This window comes from Rhipicephalus microplus, chromosome X (genome assembly GCF_043290135.1).
Source record: "Rhipicephalus microplus isolate Deutch F79 chromosome X, USDA_Rmic, whole genome shotgun sequence".
In the NCBI taxonomy this organism is placed as follows: Eukaryota; Metazoa; Arthropoda; class Arachnida; order Ixodida; family Ixodidae; genus Rhipicephalus; species Rhipicephalus microplus.
The window spans coordinates 352,021,250-352,035,990 of NC_134710.1; the positions used below are offsets into that span (position 1 = coordinate 352,021,250).

Genomic DNA, 14,741 nt, shown 5'->3' on the forward strand with positions numbered 1-14,741 from the left:
TATCGCACTCCCTAAACATCCTACATTGTTTCTACACTCTCGCCAATGTTTTGGTGCTTCCTCCTTAGATGCTAATTAGGCTCCAAACGACTCAGGTTATACATTGATTGCGGAGTATCTTGGAAAGCTTCCATGTGACATAGTCGGCCTATCATCAGTTCATGCGTTCACAAATGCCGTGCAAGATTATTTGTGATGTTATGCGCAGTTCTTGTCATTCTTTCTCTTTTACAGCTTGAAATGTTTGCGGGTAACCATTTATTTCGCGGTATTTTACTGTTGACGTAAGCTGTCCTTCGGTTCACATGCTTATTTGGTTCGTTGGCCGTTTCACTCATGTTCTGAAATGTTGTATGCGTCTTTCGGGTGTTCAATCACTCGATCCTGTATGTGTTATTGCTCCTGTGTCATACCTCAGTGTATTATTGCAAATGCTGTTGGGCTTTTTTTTATGTTCGCTTCTTGAGTTCACATTCGGCCGCATGTGTTGTTATTATTAGACATACGTGCATTTGTTCTGTTTTTCTTTCTTTTTTTTATTTCGGCTATCGACTGAAACGATGCAATGTGATGTACCCACTCCTGCCATGGCTCCCAAAAGGCAGCCGGCAGTATCTGATAAATAAATAAATAAAATAAATAAATAAACTACTTGTCCTATCAAAAAAGTAATTACATTTTTTAGAATCTGCACATCTAAAAATACAAACTGTGAAAATTTTATTCAGGTCTATACATAAATAAAAAAGTTGCCCATCAAGTGTAGCCTCCTCCCTTAAATACGTGTCTATGGGAATTTCAAGGTGAATTAAAATTGCTTCGTTATATTCATTAGTTTGTTATATCCCTCTTTGTTATAACGATGTTCTACTATGCATATTTTTTTCCTAAATGTAAGCCGTCTCTTTCTATACTGCTCCTAATTTGGTCTTCCGTGATAAAAAATGTTTTTTCCCTGAAACCTACTTGAAATTCGCATTTTAGCGCTTTAAAAGTAAAATTTTGCTGCTCTGAAAATTGCTCCAAATTTCATTTGGGCTGTTGCACCCTTGCAGCGCATTATATGTGTCATACTGAAAGCGATTACCTACGCAAGTTTAGGAAACAATGCTAAGTTTTCTAGAAAGAAAGTGCCAATGGAGCCATGTTCTTGACATCTGCTCTAGTGATGTCACTATTTTTCTATGAATTCTGGTTATCTCAAGCCTTTATTCTTCCCTGGACATGTGTTGTTTCCAACAGACAATGTGGTCCTTGGAAATTCACATACATAACCTTGAAAATCCTTGAATTTTTGTCATGTAAACGAGTATGAACCCTGGATTGGTTTCTCTCAGCGCTTAAAATTTTGGGCGTGATTGGACATAGTTTCTGTGTGATGTGCATTATTATGGCGGATTCCATTGAGAGAACAGGAGTAGAGGGGCAGGGCAGTGAGGAGTGGGGGACACGGCACTGAGAGCAGGGCCACTCAACCTGCCACTGGAATGCGCTCCCGGAGGGCAGGTGAGAAGATGACAAGTAGAGAGACCATGTGACTAAAACATTCCAAGCCCCAGCATATTTTTTGTGGGGAAGCAGCAAAATACGCGTGAAATCGGTCAGCCACGTGTTCTTCAATATCCTAATACCTAGTATGTTTGTGCAATGACCCACTCGGCAGACGTCCAGCTGTCATCGTAGGCACCTGTACTAAACAGCAGTATGGTGGCTATCATAACAGCGGTGTCAGACTACACATGGTTGCTGCCATATTGCCGCCGCGCTCTCCGGCTGAAGAAGAATTCGGAAACTGTGACATTCAAGGGCCACGTTACTCGTAGTACTACGTCTACTCTGCTTTTCAGGTGAGAGCACTACAAACTGCTCCTGGCTGCTCTCAGCACAGCAAAAGCGCTCTCGCTTTACCGATGGATGACAGTTCTCTTGCACCTGTTCGACCACTGAAACACGCCGGCTCTGAAGAGAGCACTTTTAGCATACTTTTAAGTGCTCCTGCTCTCTCAATGGAATTCGCCATTAGCCCGGAGAATACTGGCGTCGCTGCGATCCCGGCAATTTGACGTCACAACAAGGACTCCTACTCCACAGTCGCTGGTCTCTTGTGTCTGCGCCCGCCGTGTAGCCGCTTATTAGCGAAACGTTGGCGATTACTCCTCAATTTTGTGATGCAAGTTTCTCAAGGTACAAGGTGAAAATAACCAGTAAAACTTGTTGATGCTGTAAAAAGTTTTGATAATTTAGCTTATGGTAGGCAGACTCGCGTTTGAACGGAAGACTTGTTGTGAAAATGGCGTTGCAAGACAACAAGAAAGTTGTTTTCATTGTGTAGACCAAGAAATGAGTGCTAAGAAAATGTGCTCAGTGCTGCTAACGTGATAACAACTAGGCATAGACTTCGGGTTAGAACATATGTGTGTCGTAGTATCACAAACGAAATTATGCATTTTTAATTGACTAAATACATTGTTCTTTGCCGAGCGAGTTACTCTTGCATCTGCGAAAAATCTGAATGATTTGACAGAATTACGCTTTCTCCAACGGGAGACTTTACACGAATTTAATTGTAATAAGCACTCGCCTAACGTTTTCGGAAAGCTCACAAAATAATATTGCCGCACACATACATTTCGGAAATGTTGAGATATGTCCATTTTTTAGATCATATGTGCATGTTTTTTCTCGATAGTCGCCAGGCATTATGTAGTCGTATACCATGATTTGCATAAAATGTCGGGGGGGGGGGGGGGGATCTATCAGCGCGTCACAAACGATGTGCACTTTGCTTGGGAGCACCGCATAGCAACGATTCGAACACAAGAAAGTCGCTCTGTACTCTTGATCGCACACTCAACTATGTGACCCAAGTAATAGCTGAACAACTTTCGCCTTGATAAGTCGACGGCTGGTCTAGCACGTCATCAGGGTGTCTTCGAACCTGCAAAACCTGGAAAATTCAGGGAATTTCAGGAAAGTCGGGAAATCTGGCCTGGTCATGGAAACTTACAGCAGTCTGTGCGACCACCACAAAAATAAGCATTACCATAGATCAAAGCTTAAAATGCCACTCCTTTGGCTGCAACGACAATGAACAACTAAAACATGTATGAAAAAAAAAGCAATGCGCAACTGTACCTTCTTAGTGAAGACGCGAAAAGATACACCTACCAAAGGAATACAAAATGTACTGACATTATGACACCCACAATGGGAGCCTTGCTCAGAAAAATAGCCATAAGAAAGGCACAGTGTCCTACTACAGTGTTTACTTTGGGACCTTCGCCTGTATATTTCTTGATCTTGTAAGTTCTTTTTTTGGAAACGAAGTGAAAATAAAAAAGAAAAAAATGAAATGAAGTATGCTTAACACTTTACTGTCCGCGCCTATACTCATCAAAAGTATGCTGCCGATGGTTTCAATAAACATTTTCTCGCGTTCAGAGCACTCTGAGACAACTAGTGGCATCCAGTGCATAAAAGGAGAATTCTTTCTCTAGTTTCACTTATGTTTTTTTTTTTTCCGCTGCGGTAGCAATTTTTGAAGCGCCTTTTAGACGTCGTGCTAGACGAATGATCGTTGTTTTCTACATGGCGTCAACGTCGCATGTAGAAGCCCCTTGGAAACTTCGAATTTCAACGGATTCTGATGAGTCTGCATCAGAATTTTGTGATGGTGGTAGCAGCAAAGACTCGGGAGATAACTTTGATTCATCAGACGGACGGTGAAAGTGCGTCAAATAGCCCCGGAACGTCGACAGGTATCCACCGGTAATTTTGTTTTCTACTCCGAACCGTTTCATCACGGTGGGGATCAGATTTAAAGACATCCGGCGTGTTCTAAAGGTCGGGGTTCTTATCTGCAGGGTGTAAACATCGTTTGGATGAGATCAGTTTGGATGGGATCACTTGTCAGCGGCGGCACAGAGAGTGGAGTTTTGCGCGAGAAGACGACCGGGTGTTGACCTCGGCATTACGCTCCGCAGTGCCGTGCGGCGCTTCATAAGAGCCACTATGGCTAACACTTTTTTTTTGTATAAAATTAACTTGTATACATAGAAAGCTCGTATTTGCAATAATGTTGTATGTAGCCTTCTTCTTTAAAATGTATATTTGGAAATTCGTTTAGGTTGCGTTGGTGCGAAGCAGCATCCATGGTTTTACAGAGTTTTCTTGCTTTTCTTACATATATTTTAAATAAACATTTTTCTACAAAAAATATTAGAAAACATTTGTTTGAAAATAATACCATTAGAAAGCACCATCCTTCTGCTACAAATTGATCTATACATTATAATATTAAGCATTGGCTTAGCAGTAAAAAAGATCGTTTACTAGACCACCCGAAAACTGCTTATTTTCCTGTGGACACATTGTTGGAAGCGTCCCATCACTCCTGTTAAGCATATGTGCAGTTGTCTGCGTGTGCTGATATTCCAGGTGCAGGCATGATGCAATATTTTCTTTGGCCAGAACACGCACACCTGACCAGTGAGTTTGGTGGCCTGTAGAATCCACATGTATAGCGAGGGCATATGATTGATTGATTGATATGTGGGGTTTAACGTCCCAAAACCACCATTTGATTATGAGAGACGCCGTAGTGGAGGGCTCCGGAAATTTTGACCACCTGGGGTTCTTTAACGTGCACCCAAATCTGAGTACACGGAGCGAGGGCATATGAGGTCACGTAGTTTCCTGACGTCATATTCGTGTTTTGTTTAACAGCGAGGAACATAAACTCTTTGTGGATGGTCTATTCTGGGTGATATTGAATGAGGGGAGGGGGGTAACTCTTTTCCTTAAAATCAGTAGTCTCACCAATGTACTGGTTGTCACAATTGGGACAGCCTAAAGTAAAAAAAAAAGACAGTGAACATTTTTTTTTTGCAACTTGTCCTTCACGTTGTCTAAAGCGTTCCCTAGCTTCCATATTCGTACATACACTGTTGATGTCTGTTGCTTCTACATATCATGCAGCGTGTCTGACTTTCCAACCACAACATAGTTCACGGTAAATTTGTGCATGTTTGTCTTGACCATGATTTGGCTCGACTTGAAGGCCTTCTGGTTCAGCTAGGACTGCCATCAGCACAGGCTTGCTGGGCAATGTTATGCCTTTTATTATAATTTTATCATCATCATCATCATCATCATCATCATCATCATCATCATCATCATCATCATCATCATCATCATCATCATCATCATCATCATCATCATCATCATCATCATCATCATCATCATCATCATCATCATCATCATCATCATCATCATTGGTGATGCAACGGTAAACGTCCTCAGCTATACACTTATTGCTGGTAGCTCTTGTTTTAAAGGTAGAGTTGGGTAATTTCATCTAAATTTCTCATTTCAGTTTCTTGAGATGGTATTATGAAACCTGTGATTAGTTATTAGCGTTACGTCTATGGAAGAGTACTCAAACGAAGGTAACCCGCTGGCATCTGTGATAAACCTATGGAATCGAGGGAGCTGTTGGGCCCTGACAGATTCATTTTTGCCAGGACATGTTCAACTGTCATCGCTTTAAATACTACCCCTAGCTTTCATGGTAGGCATCCGAGGACTTTGTTCGTTAGAGTCTAAATGTCAGAGCCCAGAGAAATAAAACATCGACATGCATGTTCTTGTCATGGAAAAGAAAAGAGTAAGACAGAAAATTATGCAGTAAGGCTCCTTCTTGCAGCGTTGTTAGTCATTGTTCAATGCAAGGTGCACATAATACGCGAGTAGTAGTGTTGTTTTTTTTTCCTGAAAAGTATGTACTAGAGGTGTGCATTTCAGGTGGGGATGCAAATCAATGGTAAATACAGCAATCCATGTCGCATAAGATCCAATTGAATCTTATCCTAAGCGGCCTGGGCTGTAACCATTATAGTGAATCAGAGTATATTCCAGTGGCACAACCAACCAGGCTCCGACGTCCTCCTTTTACACAGATGCCGTGAGTTGGTGCCACTTCTACGTTTTCAATTTTAGCAGCTTCGGCGGCATTGTAAGACTGTCGTGGGCTCCTTTATACTTTTAGCTGCAGTTAATTTTAACTCTTGTGTTTGCTTTCTGGTTCTTCCAAACATTAAACAGCCGACTTGCTTACTCTCCCACTCGGAGGTTTCATTTTGACCAGATACACATATTTTGTCATATTTAGTGCTCGTGCTCAGAATATTCTGAGCACTTGTGATACATTTATTTACTTATTTTATAGGAGCGCCTGACTCTTTCCTATGACTTGAGGGTCTGTTTCCAGTGCACAGAGTTTTACAAGCAGACGTAAGGTTCATGGAATTCACTTCAAATCATCATGGAAAACCTAAAAAAGTAAGGGAATTTTGAACATGCAAATTGGTAGACACCTTGCCATGTAATCAACTGCAAGAATGAATCAATTTATGAGGTGGATATCTAAACTGGTAGTTAAAAAAGTGACAGCACCACGAAGACAGAATCTGACAGCAAGAATCATTTTCTCATGCAACTTCAACCGCACTTGACTTCACTAATTTCGGTGAAATGAAGCTTCAAAATTACTGAGAGAAAAGCATGAAACTAAACATGTTCAGTGAGCAAGTACACGAAAAGAATAAACAGCGACAGTATTCTGGGCAAGTGAATTCAAGATATTTTGCGAGATCCGATATTGCACGCGAGCACGAGGCTTGGCACACCGGTGAAAGCACTGTCCTTAAATACGTGAATTCCTCTGATACAAATAACACTAGAGGAGGGGAAACGCTCATATTTATTAAAGAAATTACCCATGAACAGCTCAACCTAATAATGTAAATATGGTATCTTGTGTCTCAAAACTGCATGATTATGCGCCAATGAGTGTGTTGTATTTAAGCAGAAGCGTGTTCTTGCTTTTCACAACCTTCAGAATATAGCTGCCAAGGCCAGGAATGGTATCCGTCATAGTGGTTAGCAGCACGTCACAGACTTTTCACCCCTCTGACATTGCCTACGACCGAACGCATGATTGTGCAGAAATGAAAGTGAACTTTTTATTGTTTTTCCAGGTACATTACCGTTTCTGTTTTCGTCACATTTATCTGCAGCCTGAAACAAGCACAAGGCGAACGCATTATTACATAGGCGCGCCGCGGCGGGTATCGAAGAGTTCGTACCGTGACGTCACCCAAACTTTCCACCAGGCGGCGCCACCCCAACTTCTCGGGGCTAAAAGAGGCAATCTGAGAAGTAGTTTGCGAATTTTCGCGATGGTGCTTTCATTTTCTATACCCCCTTCCTCCTATGTTCCAATAATTTGATTGGAAGTGCAGGTCTTCTGACGTTTTTTAAACATTTTTTTAACATTCAGAAATATATATGGTTGTAAGCACTGCGCATTGTATGCTTCAATTCTCAGACATGCGAGGCTGCATAGTCAACACGTTTTGCACAAGTGCGGCCCATGAAAAAGGTTGTTTTGATTATAGTGCGGTACTGCCTATAGTGCTGCGCATTGTATGCTTCAATTCTCAGACATGCAAGGCTGCATAGTCAACACGTTTTGCACAAGTGCGGCCCATGAAAAAGGTTGTTTTGATTATAGTGCGGTACTGCCTATAGTGCGGTACTGGCTATAGTGCGGATATTCGTTACTTGTAAGTGGTCTGTACTGTACATACCTCCCAACTCTCCTGCTTTACCTGGGAGACTCCATATTTTTTTTTCTGATAGTACGATCGCGGCCATAAATCTTCTTATAAACTGATTTCAGAAAAAAAAAAACCTACAGTAAAGCAAAATCCAGGGATTAAACACAAATTATTTATGACGCACCAAAGAAAAAGTAGCCTCCACACAACTAAAAAGGTTCGCTGCCCACTGCTGTTTTTTGTTGGCAGGAGTGGAAGTGCTGTGCCAATCTGACCTGCTGCCCACACTGTGCAGAACAGCAGTTTTTGTGTATGCCAAATTTAGTCCCCCCACCCCTCCTCTGCATTTTTTCATGCTCGTTCAAGATGGGAGGCCCGTTTCCTCTCTGCTGTAGCATTCAATGGCAGGTCCAGTGCATGGCGGGATGTTATTGCATGCACCCTCCGAGCGACGGAGATGGGTCGGCTCGTTTCATCTCTGCTTGAGCAGCGCTTTTCGCCCCCACTTGCACACTTTTACTCGCTGGTAAAACATATGATGCGTGTTGGAGTATAACATTTTCCATTCGTTTGAGGTCTAGCCATTCAAAGATGCACATGGCTGCCAAGTCTCCTGGATTTCGACCATTTGTATGGTTGGGTGGGAAATCCCAAAGTGTAAAGTTCTGTGTGTGCTTTGGTTGGATTGACAAGAATCCAACCCAACCCAATCCACTCCACTTTTTTGCGAAACTATCAGACTATCTTATTATAGAGTAGACTCATTAAGCAAAACATGAAAGGACAAGGAAAATACAGGGGTGTAAAAGCTGCACCATTTGTGCCATTGTGCACTGAACTGGTTTATCTGCGCCATCTTGCGCCGAACCACCCCTGTTCTGCTGAAACTCGTTTATCAGTGACACACTGCGCTGCAACATCCTAATTCAGCTGCAAGGTGCCCTCATTGCCCCGCCGCGGTGGTCTAGTGGCTAAGGTACTCGGCTGCTGACCCGCAGGTCGCGGGTTCGATTCCCGGCTGTGGCGGCTGCATTTCCGATGGAGGCGGAAATGTTGTAGGCCCGTGTACTCAGATTTGGGTGCACGTTAAAGAACCCCAGGTGGTCGAAATTTCCGGAGCCCTCCACTACGGCGTCTCTCATAATCAAATGGTGGTTTTGGGACGTTAAACCCCACAAATCAATCAAATCAAGGTGCCCTCATTCCTTAAAGCTTGGCTGAAACATCATGCTTTTCATATATTAGCGTTTTCGTCGAGGCTGTAATCACTCGAGCAGCAGCTGTCAGCTTTGTTTGTAAGGTTGAGATTGATGTCATGCATGTTACCTTGGCATGAATTAGTTTCAATGGCTCATAAATCCTTGTGCTGCGCTTTATGTAGTTATGCAATATGCAGTTACGCGATATCAGATTTAAGAGCTGGCTGCCTGCCATACTTCGTATAACATAACTTGTTCGTATAACATAACTTGTTGCTATCGCATTCATTGCTTCGTCCTAGTGGAGAAACTTTTTTCTTTTTCAACTTAATGACAGTGTTCAGGAAAGAAAAAGGAAAGGAAAAAGAAAGAATGATGGTAACAGTGCTCAAGAGAAACGGGGTAGTGTCAGGCTCCCCAAACAACCTGGTAAAGACAGGTGCACAGGACTGCTCATCAAGCTCACGTGCGCATTGTTCAGTTTACCGCTGTGCTGCATTATACAGGTCTTCTGAACTCGGTGGTTCATGCTTGCACGTTTAGGTTTAAAATAAAAAAAGTGGCCAGCAGCACAACAGGGATCAGCAACAAGTGTGATAGCAACAAATTGTAATCTTATGAAGGAAGGCTGACAGTACTTCTCTTTTTGTGACCCAATCTTGCGTAACTCTATAAAGCACTGGTGTAAGAAAATACGGTCACGCCAGGGAGAGCAGCATTTTTGCGCAGTCTATTTGCATTGACAGCAGAGCACATTGAAGTATATGAGAGCCACCCACTAATGGCTGCCGAAAAAGCCAGCGATTGCGACGGTGCCCTTAGAAGCAAAGTTCACATTTGCTGCTGAGCAGCACTTTCCCTGCGTCTTTTTATGCTCGTACAAGGCGGCCATGAAGTTTCCTCTGTTTAGTTGGGAGGCCTCCCAAGTTCGGTGATGAGCATGCGCTCTTAAGTGCCGGAGATGGACCGGCTTTTCTGATATTTGCTTCAGCCACGTTTGTTGCCCCCGCCCGCACACTTTCACTTGTGGTTAAAACGCACAATGTGCAGGGTATGTTACCGATTTTGGCTTTACACGGGACATCATGGCCAGGGCAGAAAAATTGCAACAGTGACCAGATAATTTTTGTTGCAATAATAAGACTATTGCACAATTTTACTCAGTGTTTGATAAATGCAGCATTGGACAAAGTTTTCTTTACGTGTGCTCTGTGGCAAGGCTATATATGCTTCGAATGTTCCAACTGCTCTAATCTTGCGTGAAAAGGCCTTTCTGGCTGCTCCAGACAAGTCTGCTCTAAAGTCAAGAACATATTGTAACAGCGCGCATGTATGTCCCTGTGCATGCGATGATGGGCACGTTGTTTGAATGCAGGCAAGATGTCGCGGCAATATGATGCGTGGCACTTCTGCCACGCATCATATGTTCTTTTCTTTTGCCTGATCCCAGGGCTGCTCCCAAACACAAGTACTTTGTTCCCCCTGTACTCAGTACAATGGCTTAAAAAATATGCATCCACAGATACTCAATAGTGTGGTTCAATATCTGTGATGTCTTCGGCAGCGAAAACAGCACAAAAGAAAGCGCCGCACGACACTGTAGTGCTAGACCAAGGTCCAATGCGAGCAGCAGCCTTTGCAGAAAGAACTCCTCTTTTTGTGCACTAGTGCCAAGTTGTTCCACTTGAACGAAGTTCGCATCCTGCAGATAAAAACTGTGACCTTTAAAACTCACCGGATTATGTTTGCATCAGTGTGCCATAGCAATTAAAGTGGCCGCAAGAGAAGCCGGAGCTTAATGGCTGGTACCTGCTGATGTTTCAGAGTGATTTGGCACACTTTTGGTGTCTGTACTGAAGTGTGCCAAATGAAGCCCGACAAATGAAGTCTTTTTTTTGTGTGTCAGTGCTGCTGCCATCATTCAGAGATTCCAACTGTAATTTGTCAAAATTCGCTCGTAGAGCATCGGTGAGTAATGCCTGTCCCATAACCAAAACCACGAACGTGCGCCTCTCTGACGTCGAAGTAACCTTAAAAATCTCTCCCGTGCGGACAAAAAGAAACTCTAAAGTGGAACTGATCAAATGCTTTCTCTTCTCTTTTGCCACTTGATGAGGCTTGCTATCCAAACACGCTCTGAGAGTGGCAAAGTTTGAATTTGTATTGTTACCGTACTATAAATGGGAATAGGCACAGTCACGAAAGTGTTAATGTTTGCCACTGCTGAAGCTCAGTGTAGCCTAGCGAAGTCCTGAGCTGCTGCCTTTTCCATCATCACCCTTCCAGTTGTCCATTAGCTTTGGTCATTGGAAGGTTTGATGTCCTTGCATTTCATAACTATGCCTTATGTAGGACCTAAGCATCCTGAAAATTTAGGACTCGGACCTGCTTCCCCTGGCTAGACATGCTCAACTGAAATCACAGCCAACAATAGATTTCTCTTGTGTGCATAAAATGAAATCAGTAATCTCGCATTCTAATTTCGCATCCAATTGTGAACCACCTGCGTTGCATGAAGTGAGCAGAGCAAACTGTGTCATGCGTGTCTGCACACTTTCTTGAGTGCCTAAGTTTGCTAGCAACGTGTCGTATGCAGCAATCATGTGATTTTCTTTTTCTCTGTCTCGTACAACAGTGTGCCTTTGGAGGTGAACTATGTGCGCCTGGCCACCAAGCCAGGCATGGGTGTGTTTGAGTACCACGTTGACTATGTGCCCGCCATTGACTCCAAGCGCGCTAGGTGTCAACTGATTAGCAGTGACCCAGTGGTGGCAGTCATTGGCCAGACACGTGTCTTCGACGGCATGAAGCTCTACCTTCCGCACCAGCTGCAACAGCAGGTCAGTGCTCCTTCTTTATTGTTATGCGACTGTTTTTCGCATGATCTGACATTATACAGTTGGTGCCTGTACAGTACAATAAAATATCTGTACAAGAAATGCCTCTATACTGCGACATTATACAGTTGGTGCCTGTACAGTACAATAAAATATCTGTACAAGAAATGCCTCTATACTGAACTTGTCAGATTAATAAACTTTTAGGAAATCTTGCTGTGACTACTACTACTGTTGACTATCGTTAAAACTTGCTTGATTTAGAGTGCCAGTAGCATTTACCGTGCATTACTTGCACGAGTTGTCATGCGCCGCAACATGTTGAGCTGTTGTGACGATGTCACTGGGCAGCATGCCACAGTGACATCAACATCAACTCTCAACAAAAATTCATTTTACGCAAGGTTGAACTCTTCAAATATTTATAGTGTGCTTTAAACAGTTACACAATAAATATAGAAAGCACTTCCAAGCCTGGCCACTGTGTAGAAGCCAGTATACACTCGAATAAGCCACACTTCGGCTGCTCTACTCTTTCAGTACACTCATTGTTGTTTTTTTTGAGTTGTTATAACGCCAATGGCCAGAGCAGTGACATTGTTATGGGGAAGCAATTGATCCATTTATTGAACGTGTCAGACTACATGTCAGGGAAGGTGACACTGCCGTCTTACACAATTGTTTCAACGTATGGCCCCCTACCTCAAGTGATTCTGCTGGGTAGGTCATAAAATTTATTAATACATCGAGAAATGCCTGGCCCAGGCAAGCCTCTAGAGGCTGTCGTCGGAAGAACATAGAGTGAGGAGTGATTGATGTCCTTCGCAATGGTCCTGGCTCACTGGACAGCTCAGAGTTTTGGTCCACCAGATGTTGGCTGAGAGGGGCTGCTTGCCGCCGCTCAGCCAGTCGTCCTAGGGTACAGGCTCTCTCGTCCCGGTAGGCACGGCGAAGACTGCATTTGCAGTTTCAAAGTAAGTGAGCCATGTCGGCTCTCTCGTGCCCGCACCATAGACAGTCGAGTGAAAGGTGGAGCGAGGGACACAGTCTGTGCAGGTGCTATGGATTTTCGAATGTATGAGTTTGAAGACGTCTCAGTTCAAAAGCCAGCGACCTGTCAAGCTGTTTGTGAGGCGGTGGTTAAAGCTGTTTGTTTTGCTGTAATGGCTGAGGATTTCGTGGTACTATCTGCATCAAATGAAACTCTAACAGCGGCAAGCCTTGGTGATGGTATAGTGCGCGCTGTCCAGTTATCGCGATCGACAGGCGCGCGCATCCTGTTTGGCCGCTCAGCGCATATATGCGTGCCTGTTCATGGTGATAAGTGGACGACACGCACTATCCCGTCACGAAAGTTTTTTGCTGTTAGCTTCATTTGACGCAGATAGCACATGACCATGATGTCCTTGCAATCTTGTATGACATCGGAGTTTGTCATCGTCGCGGAGGTGTACTGTCCTGCGTCCCTGGGTGCCTTGCCATCATCGAGATCTTCCTCATTGGCAGCCCTTTAGTCTGCATCGTGGCCGGTTAACAGTCTTTCATCGAGGTGGACTTGCTCATTGTGGTTGGGCGAGAGGTCAGGCCTTCATTCATTGCAATGTTCTCCTACTTGCGCGAGGAATCATTTGAGAGACTTCGTAGTAATCACGTCGTACTTCTTCGGCTGTGACATTCAACGTAAGTGCCACCTTGACAGAGATCTATTTCTTGGTAAAGTTCCGGACGGCTGTCATGGTGTCACTGACGACAAGCGTGCCTTTGGCTCACGGTGAAGTTTTGCTAGGGCGATGGCCATTTCTTCAGCCGCCTCGGGCGATGGCAGCCACGCTGATCACATTGCTAGGGTACATTCTCCCGTGTTAACCACCGCCATGCAATTGTTGATTTGCACCGTTGTTGCCGTTGCCTCCACTCACTGTCATTTTCCTCAATCTGGCCGAGAGTACCTGGCCGTGTTGACAAGGAGTACGTCGCCGTAATCTTTGTGAATTGCCTTCACTCTGGACTTTCGTCTTTGTGCATCAAGCACTGGGTGCATCTATTTTGGGTATACAGTCACTGGTGGATTTTTCAAACTCCGAAAATTCGGACTTGTTGGATATTTCGCACTTGATAAATGCACTGTCAAGGTTCTTATATCATTCATGTATTCAGTGATCCCACTCCTGCTCTAAATGCGCCAAATCAGATTTACTGTGCCTTCATTATAATATCGATGGATATAGTGCCAAAATAATCCAAAGTCGTATTTAGGAGCGTCTACTATCCGCAAAAGCCATGCCGCATGTCAAAACATGTGCACCTTGTTCTTGAAGCCGCCAAAGTTGTATCACCATACCTGCCAAGTCTCGTGGATTGGCCGGGAGACTCCCAGATTTTCGTTTTTTTCTGGTTGTACAGTAGTCATGAAAATGTTCGGAAATTGAAATTTCTTGGCCTGATCTGGCCGCATTGACAAAAAAGCAGCTCGATTCGCTCCAGGCTTTTCGAACCTACCCCATTTTATTGTAAACTAGTTTAAGAGGCGTTCATGTAAACGAACAGTATAATCTCAGTGATGCGAAACTGCGGCAGATACGAATTCTTGAAGTTCCCCAGCCAAATTTTACTATGTTCATTTGGGCTTCAATTTGAATGTTCCGAACACATTTCCTAATCGCAGTGGGTGATACGAAGTTAAGTACGGAAACCGCCGAACGAAGGCCAAGAGCAGCGTACCCAAAGCTTTGGAAGTATACGCGTGCGACCGGCGCACTACAGTGTGCGTGATTATCGTTGCCACAACCGCTGAGGACGAAACCGCGGTCGCTCTTGACACGATCATGTATGGCGACGACGTAACTGACAGAACCCCGAAAGTGTGCGCTCAACCAGCCAAAGCAACGCTGCTTTCCGCAAACTCTGCAGACAAGACTGCGGCAGATGCTATCGTAGATGGCATAAAACGACTTAGTTTTGAAGGTGCGTGTGCAGAAGCGCATGGGGATTGTAAAATGAACTACCGTTTGCCGCAACCGCCGCGCACAGAACCACGGCTGCAGCGACGCGATAGTGATCTACGAGCTCCGAGGGCCTGCAGAAAT

The 14,741-nt window shown here is 44.0% G+C and overlaps 1 protein-coding gene across 1 annotated transcript in view; it reads left to right on the forward strand.

Moving 5' to 3' along the window:
- LOC119161148 (piwi-like protein 1) overlaps positions 1 to 14,741 on the forward strand; it is a 292,627-nt gene that overhangs the window by 100,317 nt on the left and 177,569 nt on the right. Inside the window, exon 6 of the mRNA XM_037413500.2 lies at positions 11,454 to 11,658. Within this exon, the coding sequence (XP_037269397.1) occupies positions 11,454 to 11,658 (205 nt within the window). The remainder of the gene's footprint in view (positions 1 to 11,453; positions 11,659 to 14,741) is intronic.